The sequence below is a fragment of the Anoplophora glabripennis genome, unplaced genomic scaffold (assembly GCF_000390285.2).
Source record: "Anoplophora glabripennis isolate ALB-LARVAE unplaced genomic scaffold, Agla_2.0 scaffold225, whole genome shotgun sequence".
NCBI lineage: Eukaryota > Metazoa > Arthropoda > Insecta > Coleoptera > Cerambycidae > Anoplophora > Anoplophora glabripennis.
The window spans coordinates 79492-107471 of NW_019416658.1; the positions used below are offsets into that span (position 1 = coordinate 79492).

At 32.8% G+C, this 27980-nt stretch overlaps 1 protein-coding gene across 1 annotated transcript in view; it reads right to left on the reverse strand.

The window, feature by feature from the left end:
- The window catches only part of LOC108908021 (density-regulated protein homolog), a 78113-nt gene that overhangs the window by 31241 nt on the left and 18892 nt on the right, over positions 1–27980 (reverse strand). The window contains exon 3 of the mRNA XM_018711918.1: positions 15236–15375. Coding sequence (XP_018567434.1) covers positions 15236–15375 — 140 coding nt within the window. The remainder of the gene's footprint in view (positions 1–15235; positions 15376–27980) is intronic.

Sequence of the window (27980 nt, forward strand, 5' to 3'; positions counted from 1 at the left end):
GGAAGTATCAGAGAGAAATAGAGAAGGGTGGGATAAACCCTTACGATACCTTAAAATCTCCACCACTGGCACGTCCAATGAATTCGAGAAGGGTGCGAAAAAGTAGCTATTAATAGTGGTAATGTGTGTACAAAAGCTCAGTCCTGTAGTTCAAACGATTCCTAAGATATTGGCGAAAAACTAAAAAAAAAATTAAAGTTTTGACACCGTGTATCTCGAAAACGAAAGCCCGGAGAGAAAAATGGAAGAGGAAAAACATGTTTCTTTTTTCAAGAAGATTTTACAGTTTTCCGTTGCGACACTTATTTAGGAACACCCTGTATACAGGTTTCAGGGAAATTCTACCAAAAATTTTTAAACTGTTAATTAGTAAGATTATTAAACAAAAATAATAATAACAACAAAGGTCACAAACCACTATACAGGGTGTCGCCTGAAAGGCTATCCCTGTTATTAAAATATTGATTTAATCACAGTTACAGGGTGTTCAAGATTTTCGGAATAATAATTCAGTAATACAAAATGTTCATTATTTTTCAGTACCACATTTAGGTGCTGTTTCTTCCAAATTAAAAAAATGTTTGTCTGGACAAGGTGCTGTCAAGTTGGCTTTTAAAAATCATTTAACGGTAAATAATCTGTTCACTAAATTGAAAGATAAAGATCTACTATTGCAGCGGTCCAGTGTAGTTTATTACATCCCATGTATGGATTGTGATTTGAAATATATAGGTCAAACAAAACAAAAACTAAAAGATAGAGTTACAGCACATAAAAGTGACATACGACTGAATAAACACAGTTGCATGTTGGCAAATCATTGTTTATCCTCTGGACACAGTATGAATTATGAGAAATTTTAGTATTAGATTCAGAAACAAACCATAAAAAAAGAAAATTTTTGGAGATGTCATATTGCAAGGGAAATCAATCCAATGAATGCAATGACTGATATCGATGGTCTCAGCGTAATGTATACTTTTTTATTAAATCAATATTTTAATAACAGGGATAGCCTTTTAGGCGACACCCTGTATAGTGGTATGTGATCTTACTAATTAACAGTTTAAAAATTTTTGGTAGAGTTTCCCCGTTCTCCGTATAAGTATTAAGGGAACAAAAACTTTAATATTTTTTCACTTTTTTCCTCCTTATCTGATATTCGTACCTAAAAGACAGGCGACATTGTTCATTTTGTTTGATTTCGGCTCTAGTCTGCCGTAGTTATGAATTTTAAAAAATTTTGATATTTGTACAATTTTACGTTTTTAAACCTGTGATGTTTTTAATTATTTGTAATGACGACCTATGTCCGTTGTAGGTGTACCTATTATGTTGGCTAACTTCAATGTAATTCTCGCATAGTAAGTAATTTTTAATTGACTATTTTATAAGAAAATTTTAACTTGTATCCTATTGTAGTTTTTTCCTGATGAACAAAATATACTTTCGAAAGCTTAAAAATTTAAAAGAGTGTAACTTTTTTTTCTTGGCTGCATCCCCGTCTAAGAAAGAAATTTGGTTTTTAACTTAGACAGACGTCTAATTTTTTGGCTTTATATATATATATATATATACAGGGTGTCCCGAAATAAATGCAACAAAATTTGGTCAGAAATTCTTAAGAGAAATTTAAGGGACCCGTATGTTTTATTTTTGATAAGTGCGGCCCCCTTTCGGAGATATAGCCCCCTGAAACAAGCCCCTAAAATTTTTTTTTTTATATCTCAGAGCTCTATCGCACAAGAACCACCAAATTTGGTACACAGGGATTTTATGACATGTAGAATGCGATGCTGATAAGCTTTTTGGCAAGGGGCCCCCACAAGACACTTTTTCGGGGGCCCCCTTGCTTTTGGGGCCACCGAACTTTGGTTGCATATTTAATTTTTAAAAAAATTAGTAGCCTCTTAGAAACTCCAGGGAATTTAAAAACTTTTTTGTCACTTAAAATTTTTTCGAAAAAAGCAGTGTTTTTCGAAAAAATGGCTAAATGTGATTGGATGCATATCGAGGTTCATATGAAATTTTAAAGTGTTAATCGTAGGTGGCTGGCATTCGCAATAAACAATCAATTTTATTCTGTGACAGTTGTCATTAACCAGTGTCAAAGTGTTACCATTAGTTGTCAGTAATCATTGTTCCCGAAAAAATGGTGAGATTTTCTGTCCAAGAAAGGGTACAAATGCACCTAATTTACGGGGAGGCTCGTGAAAATTCACGTCTCGCATGCAGATTGTACGCCGAGCGATTTCCTGCACGCGTACTCCCATACTATTCAATGTTTGCACTAGTACATCGGCAGCTAATGGAGACAGGAACCGTAGTTGTGAAAAAACCTAATTCAGGGAGAAGTTATTTATTAACTCCCGAACAGGAAGAAATTATCTTAAATTTAATTGAAGAGAATCTCGAAATAAGCATAAGACGCGCGTCATCTCAACTTGAGATTCCCAGAACAAGAATACACCGCTTTATCAAACGACAACTGTTGAAACCTTTTCACTTTCAAAAGGCCCAGGAACTTAAAGTAGAAGATTTGCCACGAAGAAGAAATTTTAGCTTATGGGCTCTTCAACGTTACAACTTAAATCCGGGATTTATACGAAATTTTTTCTTTACCGATGAGGCGAGCTTTACAAAAGATGGCCTAATAAATTTGCACAATCTTCATTATTGGGCTATGGCAAATCCATTTGTCTTAAGGCAGACTCGTTCGCAAGAAAAATTTTCAATTAATTGCTGGGCTGGAATTGTCGGAGATTGCATCATCGGTCCATATTTATTGCCTCCACGATTAAATGCTGAAAGTTACCTTAATTTTTTGGAGCATGAACTACCGCTTCTTATGGAAGATGTTCCTCTCGGTATTAGACGCAATTTGTTCTTTATGCACGATGGTGCCCCACCACATCGGGGGCACTTCGTAACTGAGTGGCTGAATGAAAATTTCCAACGGCGATGGATAGGTAACAATTCTTCTCATGTAACATGGCCCCCCCGTTCTCCCGATCGAAATGCCATGGACTTTTTTTCTGGGGGGGCCATGAAGGATCGCGTCTATGCCGTACCAATTAGAACCCGAGAACAATTACATGAACGAATCCTTGCTGCGGCTGAAGAATTTAGACAGATTCCCAACATTCACACGAAAATACGTCAAAATTTCGTGTCACGTTTGCAGGCTTGTGATGAACAAAACGGTTCTCACTTTGAACACGTTTTACGGAACTGACCAGTGTGATTTTAACAAACTTTTTAGAATTAAATTATTTAATCATGAAGTACCATTAATTTTGTTATTAATTTCCAAGTTTATTGTACCTTATTTTGATATTCACATTTTCTTATTAATTGTTAATGTTTAAATTGTGATTTCTTTAAATTAAAATTAAATTTCTTTAAATTGTGATTTTTTACAATTACTGATCCTGTCTCCATAAGCTCCCGATGATGGTTAATGACAACTGTCACAGAATAAAATTGATTGTTTATTGCGAATGCCAGCCACCTACGATTAACACTTTAAAATTTCATATGAACCTCGATATGCACCCAATCACATTTAGCCATTTTTTCGAGAAACGCTGCTTTTTTCGAAAAAATTTTAAGACAAAAAAGTTTTTAAATTCCCTGGAGTTTCTAAGGGGCTACTATTTTTTTTTTTTAAATTAAATATGCAACCAAAGTTCGGTGGCCCCAAAAGCAAGGGAGCCCCCGAAAGAGTGTCTTGTGGGGGCCCCTTGCCAAAAGGCTTATCAGCATCGCATTCTACATGTCATAAAATCCCTGTGTACCAAATTTGGTGGTTCTTGTGCGATAGAGCTGATATAAAAAAAAAATTTTAGGGGCTTGTTTCAGGGGGTCTCCGAAAGGGGGCCGCACTTATCAAAAATAAAAAATACGGGTCCCTTAAATTTCTCTTAAGAATTTCTGACCAAATTTTGTTGCATTTATTTCGGGACATCCTGTGTATATAACGAGCGTTAAAATAAAAACGTGGTCAAGCTGGTTCTGAAAATTTGGACGTAGGGCGTAGCGTATAGCAAATGAACTTAAACGTCATCTGTCAAAGCGCTATATCGCCGCTATCAATTTGAATATTTTCGTTTTAAAAAGCGTTTAAAATGGTGTTTTCTCAAGAACAAAAAGTGTTTATCATAGAGTCCTACTTTAGAAATGGACGCAAGATTGATGGAATATGGAAGTATTATATTGAGGAATGTTTCATAGAATTTCAAAATCAATTTCCCGGCGTTGTTGAGTACAAAATTTTTCAAAGTGCAGTTCAGCGTTGTGTTAATGTTTTTCGTGAAACGGGCAGTGTAACAAGAAAAGAAGGAAGCGGCCGACCTAAAAAGCGGACTGAAGAATTAAAAGAAAATGTCCAACAAATAATGGAAAATGCGCCAAGAACTTCTGTACGTGTTTTATCACAAATGGTGGGAGTATCAGTCGGTACCTGCCACACAGTGTTAAAAAAAGATTTGCGTTTGTTCTCCTATCGTTTAACTTGTCAGCAAGAACTTCATGAAGTTGATTTTCCGCGACGGACTGTATTTTGTGAATGGTTTTTAAACAACTACGGTGAACTTCATAATATCACCTTTTTTTCTGATGAAACCTGGTTTCATTTAAGTGGTTACGTAAACTCACAGAGTATGAGAATGTGGTCTTCTGAAAAAACAGATAACTTTTTTGTCGAGGGCCCTCTACACGCTCAAAAAATTGGAGTTTGGTGTGCTCTCAATCGAAGGAGGATTTATGGACCTACTTTTTTTAATGGTACTCTTACTGCGCAAAGGTATAGAGAAGAAATTATCGCTCCTTTTGTTAACCAGCTGGAAGAAAACAAAATTACAAACTTTTACTTTCAACAAGATGGCGCAAGGGCACATACGGCAGGCGAGACGATGAATATGTTGAGGGAAGTTTTCCAAAATCGACTAATAAGTCTCAATGCTGAACATGAATTTCCACCGAGGTCATGTGATATTACGCCATGTGATTTCTTTTTGTGGCCTTACCTTAAAAACACTATTTTTGAACTGCCTATTCCTGATTTAAACCATCTGCAGGCTCGACTTATAGACAAGATTCGTGAAATTAACAATACCCCGAGCATCTTAGAAAATGTCTTTAATTCTTTGAGGAACAGGTGTGAAAAGTGCTTGGAACAAGGAGGGGGACACTTTCAGCAGCTGCTTAAATTTATTGTTATAAGTAACAAGGAGGGGGACACTTTCCACAGCTCCTTTAATTGTTTGTTATTGTTATCACGATTATTCTTTAAAATAAAGTTATATAGTCATTAACGTTATTGAAAGTGACAGCTGCTATACAGCTCGTTGAGAAATGAGGTTAAGTTGGTCGCTATAAGCTACTCCCTACGTCCAATGTGTCAGAGCCAACTTCGACCACGTTTTTATTTGAACGCTCGTTATATATCTATATTATGGATATGTGTGTGGGGGTGTGTATATGTGAACGCCAACTACACTTACAACATAGATGAAGAGGAGAAAGAGAATTAACCCTCGACATCGTGTCAACGAGAACGGCGAATATACCTAATTACCGTAACTTTGACGCTCTCTATCTCGAAAACTATGAGTTTTTGGACCTCGTGCCCATTGGAACTTTTGATCAGCACATCAAGAACAACAATATCCCAAAGTTTGAACGAACTTGACCGGGAACCATTTTCCACAAGGTTTGTGCGGGGTCCTTTGAACAAAAGTAAAAATGTTTATAAATGCTCCAAATACATACCATTATTTCCAATGCAGGAATTTAACCTTCGCTGCGTGCTTAGGTTAGTTATTTTATAAATCCATTTTGTTTTGGTAATTAAATGTCTTCGTTAGCGTCGTGTTCCTCAATTAATTATCATTATTTATTTTTTGCTCACTAAGTTGCGAATAACTTAATAACAAAAAAATATATCAAACCCTTTTTGGTGTCTAAATGTAACTATTTTTAAGCTCTTCAAACTAACCTATAAAACATTTTATCCTATTTCACTTTTTTAAGAAAACGTGAAACAACCTAACCTAAACTTGGATAAATAGCGCCAATAAATAATTAAATAGGCTATATCACTTAATCAACACTTTCTTTAGAAATTTCGTATGCTATATTCATCAATTTTTTTGTGCTGAATTCATTTATGTAAAGAAAACTATAGCATTACATTTAAAAATTTTTATAAAAATCCATAAAACGGCATTCTTTTGAAATAACGCCATCTATAGGTTTCCATATTGAGGTAAATGAGATTACACATTCACCACGAGATAGTATGAAAAGACCTTTCCAACAAGGTGTAACACTATGGGCTTTTGACGAGTTAATCCTTAAAAAATGCATAATCCTGGAGCAGACATTAGGGGCTTCCCGCACCTTTTCTGTCGAGAGAAAGACAATGTCAATTACAAAAGTTATGCGCATCATATTTGTACTATTTAATATACCTGAATAGGAAACATTTCTGAGAAAAATTCAACTCTTATGTTGTGGTATGTAGATTGCGCCCCCTAGTTGCCGAGCTATGAACTTAAAACTATTTCCAGTGATTTCTCTTGGTCAATTTATACAAACAATTTTTTTTCCGAAGCTTTAGAGCCTATGCCTATACTTTCCCTAATATCGTACCTCGCCGACCTTAGTGGGACACATTGTACATATACAGGGTGTATCACAAAGAGGGCCCAGTAGGATTACCTCAAAAAGTAGTCAGAATTGAAATCCAAAATCAATTTTCAATTTTCAATATTCAATTAAAATAGTGTCAACTTTTTCGCACTTCCGTTATACCGTGTCATCATCAACTCTTGTTATTTCAAATGAAACACTGTATATTTATGCATTTTTTATTTCTACGGCAAATTCTAGACTATTTTCATATAAAGTACTATAGGCCAAAATGTGACAGTTTTCCAGTTATTATCAATTTTCGAAAAAAATTGAGGGATGCAAGAGATTTTTGAAAACAGAATATCTCCGGCGTTTAGCTTTATTCATTAATGAAATTTGGCATGGATAATTTAAAAGCAATAGAATTCTACCAGTTTGTCAAATTTGCAAAAATTCATATAGAATTTCTAAAAACATGCGACCAATATTGTGAAAGTTGTTAAAGTTGAATTTACTCAAATATTTCAAACGGTACACCATATAGATTATTACGTTAGTGGATTTAGTGGATACAGAATTAAATTTATTTTAAAATGATACTGTAGTTCCCTATACCCAAAGTTAACAGTTCTTCTGTAAATTGGAAAGTATTGATTTCTACACAGAAAACTCTACGAGTATGGTGGGTTTATTTAAAGCTTGGCCCTTATTAATTTAATATACTGAATTATTGTTTATAAAAATTACAGTTCATTAATCAGACAGTGTTTATTATGCAATTCTTTAGTGCATCAAATACACTGTACATTTTTCTGTGTTGAAATCAATAATTTCCAATTTATACAAGAACTATTAACTTTGGGTACAGGGACCTTTAATATCATTTTAAAGTAAATTTAATTCTGCATCGATTAATGTAATAATATACAGGGTGTATCATTTGAAATATTTGAGTAAATTCAACTTCAATGTCATAATATTGGTCACACGTTCTTAAACACTCTGTTTTGCAAATTTGACATAAACTGGTTGAATTCCATTGCTTTTAAATTATCCATGTCAAATTTCATTAATAAAGCTAAATGTCGGAGTTATACTGTTTTCAAAAATCTCTTGCATCCCTCAATTTTTTTCGAAAACTGTCACATTTTGGTCTACAGTACCTTATATGAAATTAGTCTAGATTTTACCGTAGAATTAAAAATGAAAAAATATACAGTGTTCCATTTGAAATAACAGCGTTGATGATGACTTCCGGTATAACTAGAAGTGCGAGAAAGTTGACACTATTTTCAGTGAATAGGTAGATCTCTTTGATAAACCCCTGTCTACAGTCTTTTCAGATTTCAATTTTGACTAATTTTTGAGATGATCCTACTGGGCCCCTTTGTAATACATCCAGTATGTGTGGATCATTTTGGTGATGCATGTATGTATGTATCTTGGAAACTATAAGAGATAGGAAAATGGTTAAATGGGGGAAAGTTTTAGACAGTTATGTTGCTAACTTAAAAATTTAGGTAACCGGAAAATGTACCCTCACCAAATTTTATTAAAATGTGTGATTTTATGTGTAAAATACAGCCTCTATAGCCACAGTCGGTATCAGGACGTAGGGACTGCAAAAAGTGGATTAAAATTTAGAGTAATTTTAAGTGAATATAGAGATTTCATTGAGCAAAGCTAGATTTTTCTGGGAAAACTATTATTATTGGAACTATTTATAGACCACCCAATACTGACTGCACATAATTTCTTAATTATTTTGAAGACAATTAGGTAATTTTTATGCTCAGAAAGATCTAATACTGTGTTTTGGAGACTTTAATATTAATATGTTTCAGTTAAAATCAAGAAATGTGTCTAATTTAATAAATATTACGAGAGTTTCCAATATGGAGCAGCTTATTTCAGAACCTACTCATAGATACTCGGATACTTCATTTTCCTTGATTGACTTAATTTTTTATAATTCTAATATTGCTGAGTCTGGTGTGAACGACGTTCATGTTTCGAATCATTTTTAATATATTGTAATTTAATATATAATCATTTGAAACCTATAGTTAAAAGTATTATTTATACGGGTTTGCACTGATTTGGATTTATTTCAACGTGATTTAAAAAACTTACATCTAGAGGAAATTTTTGATATAGTCAGTACTGATGATAAAGTTGAGTTTTTAACTACAAATATAATTAACTTATGTAACAAGCATGCTCCCTTGCAAGTCACTAAATCTCGCAAGAATACTTATTGCCCGTGGCTCACTGATAACATCAAGTTAACGCAAAATTTACGCAATAAGGCCTTTAAAATGGGCCTCTTAGAAACAGTATAAAAATCTAACGACTTGTGCCATCAGGGCCGAAAAAGAGCATACCTGACTTATAAATTTCAAAACTCTATTGCTAAAGACAAATGGGATGAATTGGAAAGATTAAATATATGCAAAAGATATAAATATATCTGAAAATTAATAAGTTAAATAAATATTACATTGAATCATCATGCAACACTGTTACGCCTGAACTGATAAATTTTTATGAAAATAATAAAATAGTTGATAATTCGTTTAGTTTTGAAACTGATAATCTGATAATGCATATAATTAAAAATATGAAATCTAAAGCATTTCGATGTGATAATTTAAATACAATGAAAAAAAAACAAGACAAAAAAGTTTTGAAATAATGTAAGAGGGGGTAGCACACAAAATACACTTCTAAGAGGCGTATGTGGTTCAAACTTAAGGAGCCTATCTAAGATCATAAGGAGTGTTTGTGTTCCGAATTTCACTTCAATCGGATGAGTGGTTCAAAAGTTATAACGAAAAAACGGGAAAAAAATTCCTACGTCAACGCCCTCTATCTCCGAAACGGTACGATTTAGGGAATAAGTTTATATTATGAATGAACATTATTTTAACCTGTTCTATCGATTCCTGAAGTTATCCAGATTAAACCTGAATCACCCTGTATATTTATATTATACCTTTTATTACGCATATCATAAATGCACGTATAGATCAGTTTTATTTTCCTAAATCCTGGAAATGTGCAAACGTCATTCCTCTTCCTAAGGTTCACAATCCAATAGAGCCTACCCATCTTCGATCGATCTCAATTTCACCCGCATTGAGTAAGATTATTGAAAAAGTTATGGAAATGCAAATTACTGCATTTTTAACTGCCAATAATATCCTTCCGGAAAAACAATCTGGTTTTAGGCGTGAATATAGCTGTTCAACTGGTCTTTCTGATTTGACAGACAATATTTTTAAGTCAAGAGATAATAAGTGAAGCTATGGTACTTGTTTTGTTGGATTATAGTAAGGCGTTCAACACTCTTAGTCATGATATACTCAATTCAATTTTTCATTATATAGGTTTTACAAATCCCGCATCACCGCTAATAAGTTTTCACAACCTCGTGTCTGTCTGGTGTGCCACAAGGAAGTATATTAGGGCCGTATTCTGTATACACTTTAAATTTTATTAACTCGCAGGTTTATTGTAAGTATCATATGTATGCGGATGATACACAACTTTACTATTCTCTTAATCCCTCTGAAGTAATCCAATATTAATAATGATTTATGTAACTTAGCATCTGCGTCAAAAAATCATTTGTTAAAAATAAACCCAAAAAAATCTGCTTTGCTTTTATGTGGTAACAATATTAGAGCTAACTTATTAGACAGACGGATGATAAAAATTAATGATAATATAGAGTTTAAAGATTTGGCAAAAAATTTAGGTCGTGTTATTGATTATAATCTTATATTTAAAGAGCATGTAGCTAGTATTCTTGGGAAAGCGTATTCTGTGTTGAAAATGATATATTCGCACATACATTATCTGAAGAGAGATATAAAAAAAAATATGTGATTCTCTGATTCTATCCATATGTAATTACTGTGATAATGTGTATGGTCCGTGCTTAGATAATATCGATTCTAAACGTTTACAAAAATTGCAAAACTCGTGTCTTAGATTTATACAGTATTGAAAATGTGAATATAGATAGATAGATAGATTTAAGCGCGCTGGAATTTTATTAACATTTTAGTTACAAATATTTAAAAATACTTGCAAAAAGCCAGATACTTTTGTCAATGTTTAATAATTGGCAAACGTTAAAAAAAATGTATAAGCTAGAGTGGCTCAACGAGCAGCAATAATTGTGAGTGAGAGCAAGAAATGTAAGCGCTTTATAGCGTATTAAATAAAAATAAAATAAATAGTTTATGGGTAGTAAAAATAATATAATAAGACATTCTGGAGTATCTAATAAAAAATTTTATGGTGGTCAAGGATTTTATAAATTTTCATTCTCTGAATTTTCCTAGTTTTTCAGTTTAACTAAAAAATTTTCATACTTAAATTAGTAACATGTATTTAAAATTGAAAACTGTTTGAGGTACAATATATCGGGTGTCCCATTAAAGTCATCGACCGGCTGTATCTCAGAAACTATGTGTCCTATAGATTTCGGGAAAAACTTTTTATGACTAATATAGCCATAGAAATTCAATATTTTTATTTTTAGATTCAAATTTTGACCGCTACAAAAAAATGAAAGTAAAAAACTGCATTATTTTTAAAAATCAAATGGAAAGATAGGTATAACTTAATGTTTTCAAGATCTTTATTATTCAAAATTTTTGTTTGTCCAATATAAAAAAAGAGTTCCAATGAAATTAATTAATAATAAATACCTTTTTTATGATACTGAAGTTTGCAGACATCTTGTAATTTAAACTTTTTAAACAAATTAACTGTTTATTGTTAAAAGTTATCATCATAAAAAAGATATATTTACGTGGTCTTTTCTCAGTAACTATAACTTTTGAAAAAGTAGACTTAATCTCACAATATTCTACTGGAGGATTTTTCGTGTAGTTAATATAATTCTTTTTACATAAAATACTAAACAACTTAATTGATTGCAACGGGTTATTGAACAGAATTCAGATCAAAGTTCTTAGGTTTGCTTCTCATGAAAATAATATATTTAAATTACCCACTATAAGTACTAATGTTATGAAAGCATCTCCTTTATATCAGATGATTGTCAACTATTGAAATGTTGAGGACAGGTTAGATATATTTTTTGCACTATTAATGAAATTAAAAAGCAGATTCTTTACTGTTAATTTATAGTTTTAATACTGTATTTTTGTTTTTACAATTTTATTGATTCGTGCCTATCTATATGTATTTATATAAGTGTATCTGTGTGCATATGTATTTATATATTTTATATCTACTATAGTTTATATTTTCATGTGTGTATATGTATGTATATTATATGTCTACTATATTTTGTACTGGTATATTGCTTTTCAATTATTATTATTAATTATATTTATTGACGTATATTTTCGAATGTGTTGTGTGTTATATTACTACATTGGTTTTGTATCCTGTAACTGAGCATTTGCCTGTTGGATATGTAGTGAAATAAATAAATAAATAAATAAATAAATAAATAAATAAATAAATAAATAAATAAATAAATAAATAAAACATGTATAAAATATTCCTCGATAAATTGGGTTCAATAATTTATCAATTTAGTACAAAAATTGACACAATGAAGAATAATGTATAACATATCGTAGAGACATAGATGGGAATGATAAAGTAATATATGCAATAGTGAACAAAATAATGAAAAACGTGGTCGCAACAACTAAGCACATAAGCATACTAACATATACCAACTTACTCCAAAATTCTCCAGCCAAATATCTTGGATAGGAAGTATACCCAGGATAGATCACATCTTTCAATAGCCAATGGTAGTGCAGAACGCAACAGCTAACTATGCCGAGATATGCTCTCAGTTGTACTTATTGCTGTCCATTGCGCATCTCACTCCAGCTCTTACAATATTTTCTTAATGTTTGCCAATTATTATTAAACAATGATAAAAGTGTCTGGCTTTTATTATTATTATTATTATTATTTTAGCCCATATTCATTTGTACATTTGCGTTATGCGCAATACCTTCAGTACAAAGTATGTCAGGCAAACTTTTTTATTCCCTATCTATCCTAAATGTACCACCGTGCAAAATTTTTACGTGCCTAAAACACTTCACTGAACAGATGTCACGAGCTCTCCGACTATAGAAAAAAATATTAATATAACCAGAAAATGTACTTTTACCAAATTTTACAAAAAGGTGTGATTTTTATGTGTAACAGACAATAGGAACTGCAGTGCTCCCTGAAATGTATTAATATCTTAATAACCACAGCCGGATTAAATATTTACAGCGGGTCCTGGTTCTCAATTGGCTGTGCTGTATATGTGTAAAACATTTTTGTTTTCATAATCAACGAGTAGATGCAATCAGAATATTATTTTTCAAAAACATTATTTTTAAACATATACAGTGTGTCCATGATAGAGTTGGCAAGAGAGAAAACTTTTTTATGTGTAGGTTTAGAACAAAAAGTCATTCTTTATCTGCTTATATTGAAACTACAATTTTGAATACCAGATTTGAGATTGCTATACAGGATACATTAAAAATAACATTTTTATTTACTTCGATTTCGATTTTTTTAAAATTTTTTAAAATATTATCTAAACCGTGATTTATTATACAAATTGTGCAAAAAAGTACATTTTTGCCAAAGTAGGTAATTTCATAGTTAAATACTTATAAATTCTTATATCTTTATTTTTATTTTCAAATAGCTAGTTTTAATCATTGAGTAGAATAATACAATATCAAGTATCCTGTTTTAAATAAATGAAATGATCTGACAAATTGTTGATAGTCATGTTATAATTTTGACTGAAATTAGAAAATGCTTAGCGCAAAGAATTTATATTGTCCTATGTTATGGCTTAGGGCAAATAAATAACCTATATGGCAGTTGTGAGACAATTCCATTAGTGATGGGTTGCTAAATAGCAGCCTGCTTTTTTTAACTGCTATTTGGTTCGTAATAATGCTAACTGCTACAAGCTTCAAAATTAGCTGCTATTTTTAGTAGCAACTAATATTTTAAAATATTTACTGTGACGTGACTGGCACGGACCGAGCGACCGAGCTGATTGTCAGGTTAAGTGTTAGGTGATTTCGACTATTTCGAGCACTGCGACTACGATTTACTTACTGCGAAATGCGAACAGGGATAACGCCAGTTCAGACCAATCGAACCGTAGAAATCTGTTTAGGTGACAACAACGTAAACGTAGAAATGAGTGAATAGTGGATATTATTCTTTCTTATTATTATTTATGACATTTTTGTTTGGGTTTGTTTGAGAGTTTTTTACAGCGTGAGGCGTGAGTGGATATTATTGTTGACTTCGTTTATTTTGGTTGGGTGTTTTTTAGAACAGTCCGCCACCGATACTCGATACTGAGACAAACGAAATACCTTTTGAAGCAAAAACAAATATGTTTTTATTTATCTATATTTGTTACTTGTCGAATAATGCTAAGAAAGCAACTGCTATTAAAATAGCAACTATTTTTAACTGCTATTTTTGTGAAGCAGTAGCAAAAGCAATTGCTACACTAAATTCCATGACATATGGCCTGATGTTCATCTCACAGATAACGGAGCAAAAAAAGTGTAATGAAATTCACGAGAACAGGCAGTGTTTTTTAAAAAAAAAATGTAAAAAAGAGCACAATGAAGATGATGTAGTGACTTTAATGGCGATGGATTCAGCTAGAAATTTTCCAAAATTGTTTTTAAGAAATAAATCTTTGCAAATTGGAAATGTTATCCGTGAGATGAACATCAGACCATATCTCATGGAATTGTCTCACAACTGTCATATAGCTTGTTTGTCCTAAGCCATAACATAGGAAAATATAAATTCTTTGTTCTAATATAAGCATTTTCTAATATCACTATCGTGCACAATTCAAAATTATAGCATAACTATCAACAACTTGACAGATCATTTCATTTATTTATTATACTTGATATTATTATAATATTACTGAATGATTAAAACTTATTTGAAGATAAAAATAAAGATATAAGAATTTACAAGCAATTAGCTACGAAATTACCTACTTTGAGAAAAAATTTTATTAGACTTTTTTTGCACAATTTGTGTAATAAATCACGGTTTAGATATTTTTAGATAATCAAAAAAAAATCGAAATCGAAGTAATTAAAAATGATATTGTTGGTGTACCCTGTATAGCAATCTTAAATCTGGTATTCAAAATTGTAGTTTCAAGACAAGCAGACGTTTTTATAAAGAATGACTTTTTGTTCTAAACTTAACCATAAAGTTTTCTTCCGAAATCTATCCGTGGACACACTGTATGTGCAACCTGCTCGAGATTTTAGGGCCGGCCACATCTATTTTGTTTTTATTGAAATTTCATTCCAAATTTTTTTATCATCAAAAGATCTATACGAGAATCTAGAAATCATCCTAAAAATACAATATGGATCCCACGCTTTATTATTGAAATATGATCACTTTCATTTTCACGCGCCGTCATTACTCTCACTATAACACAGAAATACTTTAAATCTTCAGGTCTTATATGAAATGAAAACGAATATAAATACAATAATATTATAATTACAATACAAAAACCTACCTCTGGCCATTTTTCTGGAATAACATCGAAGAGTTCATCTTTTACGTCCCCTTGTATTACAATTTCATCGTTACCAGTCACAGAGGAACCACAAGCAAATTTTGTACCAAAAAATTTTGCTGCTACTTTTAAATCAATATCTAAAAAATTTTTAATTTAATGATCTTTTTCCTTAAATGTTTATTTTATATTTAAGTAAAAGTTGAAAGTTCAAGACAGTGTGAGAATATTCACAGTTGAAAAAAGCACATTTTTAATAATTCCACCTTATGCACTTTTAACTATTAAATACAAAGTTTTTTAAAAAAATATAAAGTTGTTGATTGAATTGGGCATTAGAACATGTATTCTTTCGTGCTGAACAAGAATATACCGATGAAACTGAATCTCTGGTTAGTCTAAAAGTAATATTTTTATTCACTATTTTATTAAGCAACATATTTTTGAAAATTTGCAACATATTTTTATTTTAGATAGTTATTAGATAATTCAATATTAGTATCAAAGAGTAAGTATATGACTTGATCTGTTGAGAATTTTAGAAAAGTTTTTAACATAATTTCAATTAACCTTTTAAGTGAAGCACATGTAATATCAAGAATGAAATAATAGGATTTATTTCCCATTAATCAATCTTTATGATAACCTTTATTAAACCATTTGACTGACCTCATTTATGCATATAATTGTTTTTATATTTATTAGAAATTAATTTAAGTCATACAACCGAATAATTTAATTTCATTTTTATTTTACACCACACAACAGAAAGTTCCAATTGCAGGATGGAAATATATATAAAATATTACATATATACATAGATCGAGACAATAAATAAAAAGTAGTTATATACAGGGCGTCCCATAATTAATGTTGTCTTCTATCCAGATAAAGCTCGAAAAATGGTTATATACAGGGCGTCCCATAATTAATGTTGCCTTCTATCCAGATATAGCTCGAAATAAGGCTGCGCTACTCCGCGAGAACAAAATTTTTCCTAAGCATTCAGGCAGACCAGACCATACGCAAATAACAATGGTTAATAAAGAAACTTGCTCAACATCACTGCACTGTGACAAGTTATAGTAAACAAATCCCTATTTGCACATTACACCTTGACGCGTTATTTTTGGAAACAAAAGCATACTTTGCAAAAAGTAAATACAGACTTACGCATCTTACTGAAAAATTACGTTTAATTCGACTTTTTTGACTTCAAAGAAGTACCTACACCTTTTTTGTGTGAAATTGAATGCCATTTCTTTTTGTTCGAGAATGTACATACAGGGTGGATAAAAAAGTTATGGACATGTTAATGGACCAATGTTGCTATAGATCATTTAGTGACAATGGTGAAACTGATACCATTTTCGTACTACGCATGCTGAATAATAACACGATACCAAATTTCATCGAAATCCGTTAGCTTTCAAAATATTTCAAAAAATTGGAAATGAAGTTATTGAAACACCCTGTAGAACAAAAACGAGTAATATTTTGCTAAGGCACGTTGGTCCCAAACACTTTATTTTGATGCCAGCCATCACCCTCCTTAAAATGGGACACCCTGTAGAGAAAATAGACAATGTAGGGAAATTCGTCCTTGTGTTTTGTTTATACATTTGTTTACTGTTTTCATGATGTTTCTAGATTATGTTCTGTTTCTGTTATGTTTTTAGAAACTTAGAGATGTTTATATTGTTCTTATAGCTGTTTTACATTGACAATTTATTCATAAATAAATTCACGAAGTTCTTCATGAACTAATTCATGAATTTATTCATAAAGGATTTGGTTTTACACTGCTACAGACTTCGTTAATTTCTTTGACCCATAAATCAGTTCTACCAACAAATTAAAGAAGCAAATAAATTTCAAATTTCATTAAAAAAAATGTTACTTTTCCACATAATGGTACAACAGCAGCACTATTTGGACACAGTTAATAAATATTAATTTTTGTAAGTAACAGATTAGGAAAAACAATACAAAAGTAGTACAACAGGTACATTACACTTGTGAAATAAATTTGCAATGTAAAACAGCTATTAAACATAAAACTTTACAATGAATGTAAATGTATTTTATTATCATTGATGTTTATCTATGCTATAATATACAGGGAGTTTTTAAAAGAAGTAGCACAAATGATACTGGTGAATCTACACTAAAAAGAACACATTTCCCACTAAACACGAAACATAAATGAAACGTTGCAAATGAGCTGTTTTACTAAACATTTGACACATTAACTAGAAATGTTTCTTATTCATTACAGAAATGTAGCACTTGAAAACTTATTTAGTGAAACATAACCGAAACATTACAATTGAAGAGAGTTTGAAACATTACTCGAAACATTCCCTTTCGATCTCGGAAACATAACCAGACGAACAACCCTTTGCTTTTTTTGCTTATCTTATGGAACATTCGGCATTAGTTAAATTTTGCTATCAATCCCCAATCCCTCTCAAGCGTTAGTTCATTTGACTTTGTTATACAAACAGACATAAACAGAAAAAAAAAATTGTGGTAGCATATTTATGACACAAGTCTAGAAAAAATGTATGTTCGTGACTTGCGTAGACTGCGATTAACAGCCTGAGTTTATTTGATTAACGTGTGTCTTTTTCAATTCGTTTTATGTACCTATTATGCACTGAAAGAAATCCACCAAGTGAGGGGCTTTGCTAAGATATTTTAGCTACAATAGGTAAAATTTTTGCTCTCACAGAAAAAAATTCATGCTGCCACAAGTAAATACGTTTTGCTGAAACGTGTTTGCTACCACAACAAAAAAAAGTCTTGTGGCTATATGATAGTTCAGTTGAAATTTTATTTTAGTCGACTGTCTATCTGTCCCAAGTGAGCTGCTTTGCTCGGGTAAGTCAATGTACTTTTTTAGAATTGATCCAATTGGGGTTAGTCAGTCCTTATTTGTAGCAAAGGACCCCGCACTAATCTTATGGATTTTGGCCCCCGGTGAACTTCTCTGTAACTTTGGGAAAATATAGGTTTCGACCTACTGATCAAATATCTCCATGGGCACAAAGCCGAAAAATCACTCCTATGGGCCCTACCGGGGGATTTTAGTTCCAGTTCCTTCGCCGGGGAGAAGGCTGAAAATGGATTTTTGGGGCTAAAATTGTCCTCTCTTTCATATTCTGGGATCAGTTCATGGCTGCTGACCTCCTAAATACCCGAAAATGGAGTGCGAAAGGGGTAAAAACGTGAATAATTTTGCTTTTGCTGTAACACGTAAGCACTGGATATACGTTCGTCAATCGTTAGTCGATGGGTCCTTTATAATAAATAGATGTTTTGTGATCGAGTGTTGAGTCAGTTTTCAGTTGTCTGACAATCGACAGAAAGTTTTTCAATTAGGGTATTTGCGTAGGTATGCAATAATACTTATATGCATGCGTGATTACATGCACACAATGCAGGCTGGATACAAACTCTTACTTCTCGAATAGGGATTTTCATTTTATGCTTGTTTGAAAATATGTACAACATGTAAGTTGCATTGCATGGTACACGAAAGAGTGAGGAGAGCCAACAACACTGAAAAATAGTAAATACGGAGTTCACTCGCTTGGGGTGAATGAGTCGACTCGCTTAGGCTTAATGAGGACTCGCTTGGGGTTAATGAGTTCACTCGTTTGGGGTTAATGAGTTTAGTCGTTTGTGGTTAATAAGTTGACTTACTTGAGGTAGCAAAAAGATTATAGCAAAATTGTCTACTTACTACAAGTGAGTTGCTTCCAGCAAAGCAGTTTTTCTTGTGGTAGGAAGGCAACTCACTTGGCGCCTGTTTAATGCAGATATTTTGCTACGGTTAATGGATTTTTACTAACCGTAACAAAGAAATTCTCTCAGTGTGTTAGGTTAGATTTGCGGTTTGCCAGTTTGCGTGGCTTCGTTGTTCTCCATCTTTACTTTGACGCTATTTTATGTGATAATTTGTAGTGTGTGCAGTTGTTATTGTAAGGTGCATATAAAATAATGAATATTGACGCCAAATATGTGTAGATTTCCAATTTTGCCTCAAATCTACCTGAACATAGTTATACCCACTACTTATTATAGACAAGAGGACAAGGGACAAGAACTAAGAAAAAGGAACATGGAACTATACGTTTTAATATAATTTGAAGAGCAACTACTTAGGCAGTGAGAACTATTTGAAATATGGATGAATCAAGTGATATAGACGTCATTTATTTTATATTTTGTACAAATGTTTATATTTGTTTATGTGTATAGGCATGCTTAAATAAAAGAGTTTAGGTATACCTACAGATATTTATTTTGTCAAGATATCATTTTGTATCCTTTTGTATCAAGATTCATAATCATAACTAACTTTTTCTAATTATCAGTTCGTCATTGTGCATATTCAGGATGGTCTCAATATTAGAAAATTTTCATTTCAGAAGCGTATTTGAACAATATAAAATGATGTGTAGCTTTTTTAAAATGCTTCTGATATTGTTTTGTGACATTTTATTTGTACGATGAATGGCAAAATTCGTAATCCATATTATTTTTTCAGTGGCTTCTCAAAAAGAAAGAAATTATTGGTAAAAATTGCCGCATCCCCAAACTAGAAGAGCATATTTATTATTTTTTTAATATACAATGTCAGAAAAAGTTGTCTGGAGTTCGAATTAAGTCATTCACAATACAAATAGAAATATCACAAAAGAGTATTATAAATATTTAAAAAATTACTCACACTATTTATACTATTTCAAAAACGCTTTTGAAATGAAAATTATCTAAAGTTGAGAGCATTATGAGAACAATATGGTAATAAGATTATTGTGTCAAATATTTCTGAAAATATACTGAATCGTAAAACAAAAATATCGAGTGCATAAATGGAACATAAAAAGAATGTCACTGAAACCAATTGTTTGAAACGTTTCATTGGAAACGTATTTTGGGGAGGACATCTTGGGTTTCTAAAACGTTACCAGAACGTTGTATGGATTTTTTATGAAACGTTTCGAGAAAAATAGAAACGTTTCTGAAACATGTCTGAAACTGAAAAAGGTTTAGTGGGTTGGCATAAAATGACTTTAGTAAAATAGGAGATACAACCTCTCAAAGTTTCCAAAAAAAAAAAATATGGAATAGCAGCTGTAATTTGATAACCAAAAAAGGTATAATAGTAAAATTTTACACAAATTTTCTAAAAATGCATGTGCAATTTCTCAACAATTTATTGAAAATTTGGAGGGGGTTGAAATAAGCTCCCCTAAGTTATTTTTTGCTAGGTACACCTATTTTGTTTGACAAAAATTGAATATTCAAAAATACGAATCAGATAGCCCGGTCTATTTTAAAACTTTTACCTATCTCACTTTTTTGTTTTAAAACTAACCGATTATTAACAAAAAAATTAAATTCATTATTATTCGCATTACATCTCGCACGATTGCAACTAATTGTAAGAAATATTTAAGTAGGTGGCTGCCATGCTAAAACCTAGTACGCACTGGAACTCTTTGTTCAGTCAGTACATGTCGCAGATTCTTTGCTCCGCAACAATGTCACGCTGGAAATCGTGTACGCATCTAGATTGATTCTTAACCATGTCAAACGAGGTCGCGCTCTCGGGGATTGCAATAGGGAGTTGTGCGAGAATGGCCCACTCGGTTTGGGATTTACGTTCGTATCGACTCAATGTTGCGCGACATTGTGTAAAGAATTCCATTTCAGATGGGATTCAAAAAATACTAAAACGCAACACACCAGATGCAAGATTTATTATCTTGAAGCGTCTCAGATGCAAGAAAATGAGTCCCAGACGCAGCTCTGCGACAAAAAATCCGAACAAAGAATCTCAGTGCGAACTAGGCTTAATAGATGGATCTTTTGTGACTTCTGCGAGGGCTTGGATTTACCATTCAATAATTCCTTTTACGATAATTTGGGAAGAATTATGGCAAATAATTTTACTATTGATAAATACGTTGACATGATGCAAGTATTTTGCCGGAAAAGCTGCCGCAGCAAGAAGAATATATCACCAGATGCATCCAAATCTAATGACAGAAATTAGGATGATTGATAAAGCATGTGGTACTCCAATTTGGAGAGAACAAATGCAAAATGTAATATATTACTGCTGTTATTTGAAAATTCACAACTATTTTGTATTATGAATATTTTATAGCTATCAGCTACATGTCAAAAATTAATCAATCAAGTCTTGATGAATTTTATCTCTTTTTAAAATAATAGGTATGTGTATTATAGTCATATAGTAATTTCGTAGCTTTGGTAATAAATATTTATTATATTTAAGTTTAAAGGATTTCCTTCTGACCAATTATATGTTTTTGTTCAATTTAACAGCAATTTTCAGAATTCTCCTATAGAGACTAGAGAAAATGTTGATTGAGATCATCAGTATATAATAATGTAAATGTTAATAACTTGATAATTATTCATTTTATGGAAGTCTAACAAGTATACATTATTTACGTAAAAAATACTAGCAAATTCAAAAACATACGAAAAATTAATATATGTACAGTGCCGCACAATTTAGGGGGGATAAAAGGTGAAACGACACCTATCGCACGCCACTAGAAGAAGCCAATAAATGGTTTCTGCCATATTTATGCATCCTTTAAGCTAGTAAATCTGTCTGTTGAGTTTGATAAAGAAATATTAACTAATACCGGAGCTACAGGAAAAAATAGTTTATTATTTTTAAATTTCAACGCCCTGTATCTCGAAAATGAGCCGCTTTAGGACATATGTTTATTAAGTAAACTGCACTTATTTTTGGATTTTTTACATACCATATCCGTTTGTAACACCTATTCATTAACACACTGTATATCGTCCAGTTCCTCAAGTAAGTCAAATCAAAAGTTTTTTCTTTTTTCTTTAGGCTCAACAATTAAGGCCGTGGGCCATACTTTCTGACGGATAGCCGTCAGCTATTCAGTAAATTCTATCATCGCTTGAGCGATTAAAAGGCTGTGAGCCAACAATAATATATTTATTAATATGGTCGTGGACCTATTTAAGGAAGTCTTAGATGCTATGAATGAGTCAGTCAATAAAAAAGACTATTTTGTAAGGTCTCTACACCAATTAGGGCATGGGCTAACAGCTGTAAGAGTCGTTATGGACACCCTTATCAAAGAAAACCAAGCTAACACCAACCATTTGTCATGCTTGGCTGATACATCTTTTTTACTGTTTTGCAATGTGTACAATGCCCTAACAATGCTTCTACCGTTATTAAACACTGAGTCACGGAAAGTAGGTTACACTAGCCAATTAGACTCCTATTTGTTTGGGGAAAAATTCGGAGAGGCCGTGAAGAACAAACAAAACTTAAAAAAGGCCAGTGAAGAACTAAATAATAAGCCAAGCCGTCACTCTCGTCCAAGGCCATCTTCTGTACCGTCAACATTTAAGTTATCCGTCGTACGGTTCATCTTCTAACAACTACTCCTCCCATCATTTAAACTACTGGCGGGGGAAGAGAAACTTCAAAATGAAACCCGAAAAAATCAGGCATAGATAAAGGAAAGGGAACAGCTGCGAACAGCCAAGGAGACAACAACACTGGGGTAAAGTCAAAATATGCCGTTCGTTTATCACATTATGTTAATGCGTGGCAAAAAACAACAAACGATAAAATCATGCTGCAGTGGGTTAGAGGTATCAAATTACATTTTATGATTAAACCCAAACAAACACATGTGTGTTCAAGGACTTATCGCGGCAGTGATCTAAAACTTCTTACTAGAAATTGGTGCAAGTTCGAAATGCTCTTACACCACCAGCAAATTTTTGTCATCTTTTTTTCTTGCCACAAAATCAAATGGGAAGAAAAGGTTTATTTTAAATTTAAAATCATTAAGTAAGCACATCTACGCACCACATTTCAAACTTGAAGATTCCCAAACGGTCAATAAGCTACTATCCAAAAATTGTTATGTAACGAATATAGACTTGAAAGATGAAGCTTATTTTCTTTTACCTGTTAATTCAAAGTGCAGAAATATTTTAGATTTATACTAGGTCAAAGATATGAGTTTAATTGCCTTCCATTTGGCCTCAACATTGCACCGTATATTTCTACAAAAATTATGAAACAAGTTGTTGGATATTTACGCCTTAAAAATATTTTATTGGTAGTATATTTGGATAACTTAATAATAGCTAGGGATAAATCAGAATGTGAAAGAAATACTAATTTAACACTTCGCCTCCTAAATGATTTAGGATTTATTATAAATACAGGGAAAAGTCAGTTAATACCATCAGAAAAAATAACTTATCTAGAATTTTCTTATAACTTTATTCAGATGACCGTATCTTTACCTTTTAAAAAAATAAATTCAATAAAAAGAGGCAATTAAAAAATATATTAACGAGTCAAGTACTACAATTCGAGATTTTGCAAAAATTATTTGTGTCTTGGTAACGGCAACTGCTGCCGTTCCTCATTGTCGTCATCGTATCAAAAGACTAGAGCGCGCAAAATTTAAAGCCTTAAAAGGAAAGTCGTACAATGACAGAATATTAATTTCGAAAGATACGAAACAAATTCTCAGCTGGTGGATAGAACAATCTAACATATACTGTAAATATCAAGCCTAGTACATTTTCATGAGAGCTTTTTTCTGATGCGTTACCTACAGGCTGGGGTGCCTATTGCAACGGCTAAAAATGTCGCGGGTTTTGGAAAGAAGCCGATAAATTTAAACATATTAATTACCTTGAAATTAAAGCTGCCTTTTACGGCTTACAATCGTTTACCAAATCAAATGAAAATATTAGAGCCTTACTTAGAATCGACAATAAGACGGCAATATCCTGCATTAATCGTGGAGAAGCGTAAAATATCGCAAGTTAAGTAATATAACCTTTCAACTCTTAAACTGATGCTTCCAAAGAAAACAAGGAAGCCGATAAGGCATTAAGATAAACTTCCATTGAAACCGAATACAAACTAAACAAGTAGGTATATCAAAGAATAAAAAAGGTTTTCGGAGAACCGAAAATAGATCTATTAGCAACGTATCTTAATGCAAAATGCAATAAATATATTTCCTGGTTTCCAGATCCAATCTCCACAGAAGTCGATGCATTTACAGTTTCTTGGCATGATAAGTATTTTTACGCTTTTCCCCGTTTTCTATGATATGTAATACTTTAAATAAAATTATACAGGAGGAAGCCACCGGAATATTGGTTGTACCTGCGTGGCCATAACAACCCTGGTATCCCTTGCTTGTTAGTTTATTAGTTGAAAAACCACTGACTCTTAAATCGAATAAAAATTTGCTACTCTCTCCTAGAGACCCTCATCCCCTACACAGAAAAATTTCCCTGTGGTGGCACGTGTCGCACTGAGCGTGGTACCTAGCCTTCCTTAGGTCATCTGGTTTGCGTGATATCTCACTAAAACGCTGCGATATTAATATGTTTTACTCCATTCAGGGATGGCCAAAAGTACGGAATAAAATTCATATCTTTTGAATGAGTTAATTTTTTTAAAACGCAGAAACACGTTAACTGATTTTGATTTTTTCCCATCTTTCGGTTATATAATAGTTAATTTTTCTTCAACCCCCTAACCCCCAGCTACCCCTACTTTTTTTTCAAATGGAAACATAAGGCATGAGGGGGCTCGTTGAAAAGCTTATAAAAAACTGAATCCAGCCATACCAAATAAACAAGTTTTATTGTTTCAATAGCAAGGTTTTTAGGATTGTATAAAATACCTACTTAACAAGTGAAATAAAATTTAATTATCTTCAGTGTTATTCTCCATGAATTTGCACACAATAAAATAAAGAATTTGAAACTGTACCTATCACTGCTAACGCAAAATGATATATTTTTTATGTTGCGTTTTTTTGGTACCACTTACTTGCCAGGCTTTCTGGTTAATTTTTCGCTTTAGTTGTAAATTGGAGTGTGAAACGTTACTATTGTGTCACAATCAAGTTATTTACTGAATTGCAATGGTATTGTCGTAAAGGCAACGCATCGAAATCTTGATATTGCTTGGATGTGGAGACAAATTAAGAAGTCAGGCTGAAGTGCGCGATTTATTTAATGCGAAATATCCCGAAAACCAAATCACGCAAGGGACAGTTAGTAAAATACTTCACAAATTTGAGGAACACGGTACAGTACAGACTTTGCCCAAAACTGGACGAGCACGTGCTTTGAATAAAGAAAAGAAATTAGACATTGCATTAGAACTTGTTGAAAATCCTCATACTTCAACTGTTTCATTGGCCCGCAATCACGATGCTTCTCGAACTGCAATTCGAATGTTTCTGAAACAAGAGAAATACCACCCCTATAAGGTATGTCTTATCCAAGAACTTTTGGGGAAGACGATTATGATAGGCAATTACAATTTTGGGAGGAAATGATGAGACGGTGTGACGACAATAATGGTTTTCAACGAGACGTACTTTTTTCGGATGAAGCTACATTTTATTTAAATGGAGTGGTTAACAGGCACAACTATCGCTTTTGGTCCCAGGAAAATCCACACTGGACATGCGAATCGCATACGCAGCATCTACAAAAAGTTAATGTATGGACAGGTATCATCAACAACAGAATCTTGGGCCCATTCTTTTTTGAAGAAAATCTTACTGCCGCAAGCTACCTGGATTTCCTAACATTTGACCTGATACCAGCTCTAGCTGTGATTTTCCCTCATGAAATTGATCCAGATATACCGAATGAAAGAATTTGCTTCCAACAAGATGGCGCTCCCCCACATTTTGAATGGCCGCCAAGATCCCCCGACTTAACACCCCTGGATTATTTTCTTTGGGGATATTTGAAAGATAGAGTCTACCAGGTCAGACCGGATAATATTGAGAATTTAAAGAACAAGATTAGGGCGGAGATGCATAACTTACCAGCTGAAGTCATTCAGAATGCTGTGCAGCTTTTACTATCGTCTTGGAGAATGCCAAATAGTGGATGGAGGACATTTTCAGCATTTGCGACATTGAGTTTATTTTTGTAAATTATCTAGTTGTTTCAATTTCTAGCCCTCTCATGCCTCATGTTTCCATTTGAAAAAAAAAGTAGGGGTAGCTGGGGGTTAGGGGGTTGAAGAAAAATTCAGTTAACGTGTTTCGGCGTTTTAAAAAAAATTAACTCATTCAAAAGATATGAATTTTATTCCGTACTTTTGGCCATCCCTGTATAAGCGTATTTAAGCTGTAATAAAGATATGGGGTAAGTATTAATTACTTAGATTAATAAAATAGTACAAATTGAACAAAGGTTATGCAATCAGGAAAAGTGGGAGACATAAAATGCTTATTCATTAATTTATTTTATAAAAAAAAGGTTATGCACTCACTCAAAAATATTTTATCTTTATTAGTTTATTGTTTGATCTTCAATATTTTTCGGACCATTTGGGGAAAACGATCGCCCCCATACCCCCTCCTGGGTCCAACCTTTACTAACGCCATCTCTTAGGTGCGTGAAGAATTACTTATTCGTCAAATAGAATCTAAGTTATACAGGGTGTCCCAAAATTCATGCAACAAAATTTGGTCACAGATTCTTAGGACAAATTTAGGGGACCCGTATTTTCTATTTTTGCCAAGTGCCCCCCCTCTTTCGGAGTTACAGCCCCCTAAAGTCCGCCCCTAAGAATAATCTTTTTTTATATCTCAGAACCCTGTTGTACGAGAATCACTAAATTTGGTACACAGGGGTTTTATGACATGTGGAATCTGATGGTGTTAGGTTTTTTGGCGAGGAACCCCCTTGAGACAATTTTTCGTGGGCCCCCTTGTCTTTGGAGCCAAAAAAATTGGTCGCATATTTAAATTTCTTAAAAATTATCAGTCCACTAGAAAGCCATTTTTAGAAATTGTTTGTCTCTGTATACTTTTTTCGTAAAACGGAATGTTTTCGAGAAAAATGTCAAAATGTGATCGAATGCATATCGTGATTCGCCATTTTCCTCAAAAACATTGCGTTCTACGAAACAAATATCAAGCGACAAAAAAGCTTCTAAATTCAATGGCTTTCTAGCTAACTAATAATTTTAAAAAAAATCAAATTTGCGATCAAATTTTTCTGGTTTCAAAGACAAGGGGGTCCACGAAAAAGTGTCTTAAGGGGGTTTCTCGCCAAAAAACGTAGCACTGTGAGATTCCACATGGCATAAAACCCCTGTGTACCAAATTTAGTGATTCTCGTACAACATGGTTTTGAGATATAAAAAAGACTTCTTAGGGGCAGATTTCAGGGGGCTGTAACTCCGAAAGAGGGGGCCAGTTGGCAAAAAGAAAAAATAGGGGTTCCCTAAATTTGTCATAAGAATCTATGACCAAATTTTGTTGCATGAATTTCGGGACGCCCTGTATACTAGAAAGAGATAGAAGTATAACATTAAGCCATTTCCTATTTTCCGTTATTTTTGTAGTTGTTACTCTAACCTGCTTTTTACAAATATTTTTGTTCAATTTATACTATTTTATTAATTTGAATAATACTTACCCCACATCATTGTTAGAACTTAAATACGCTTAAATACATATTAATATCGCAGCGTTTTAGTGTGATATCGCGCAAACCAGTCGACCCAAGGAAGGCTAGGTACCACGCTCAGTGCGACACGTATGTACTTTAATTCATCTATCTTCTAAACTAATGAAGATCCCATTTTAAAACTTCTGGTGTATTATAAATGTACTTTAGGCTATATTTT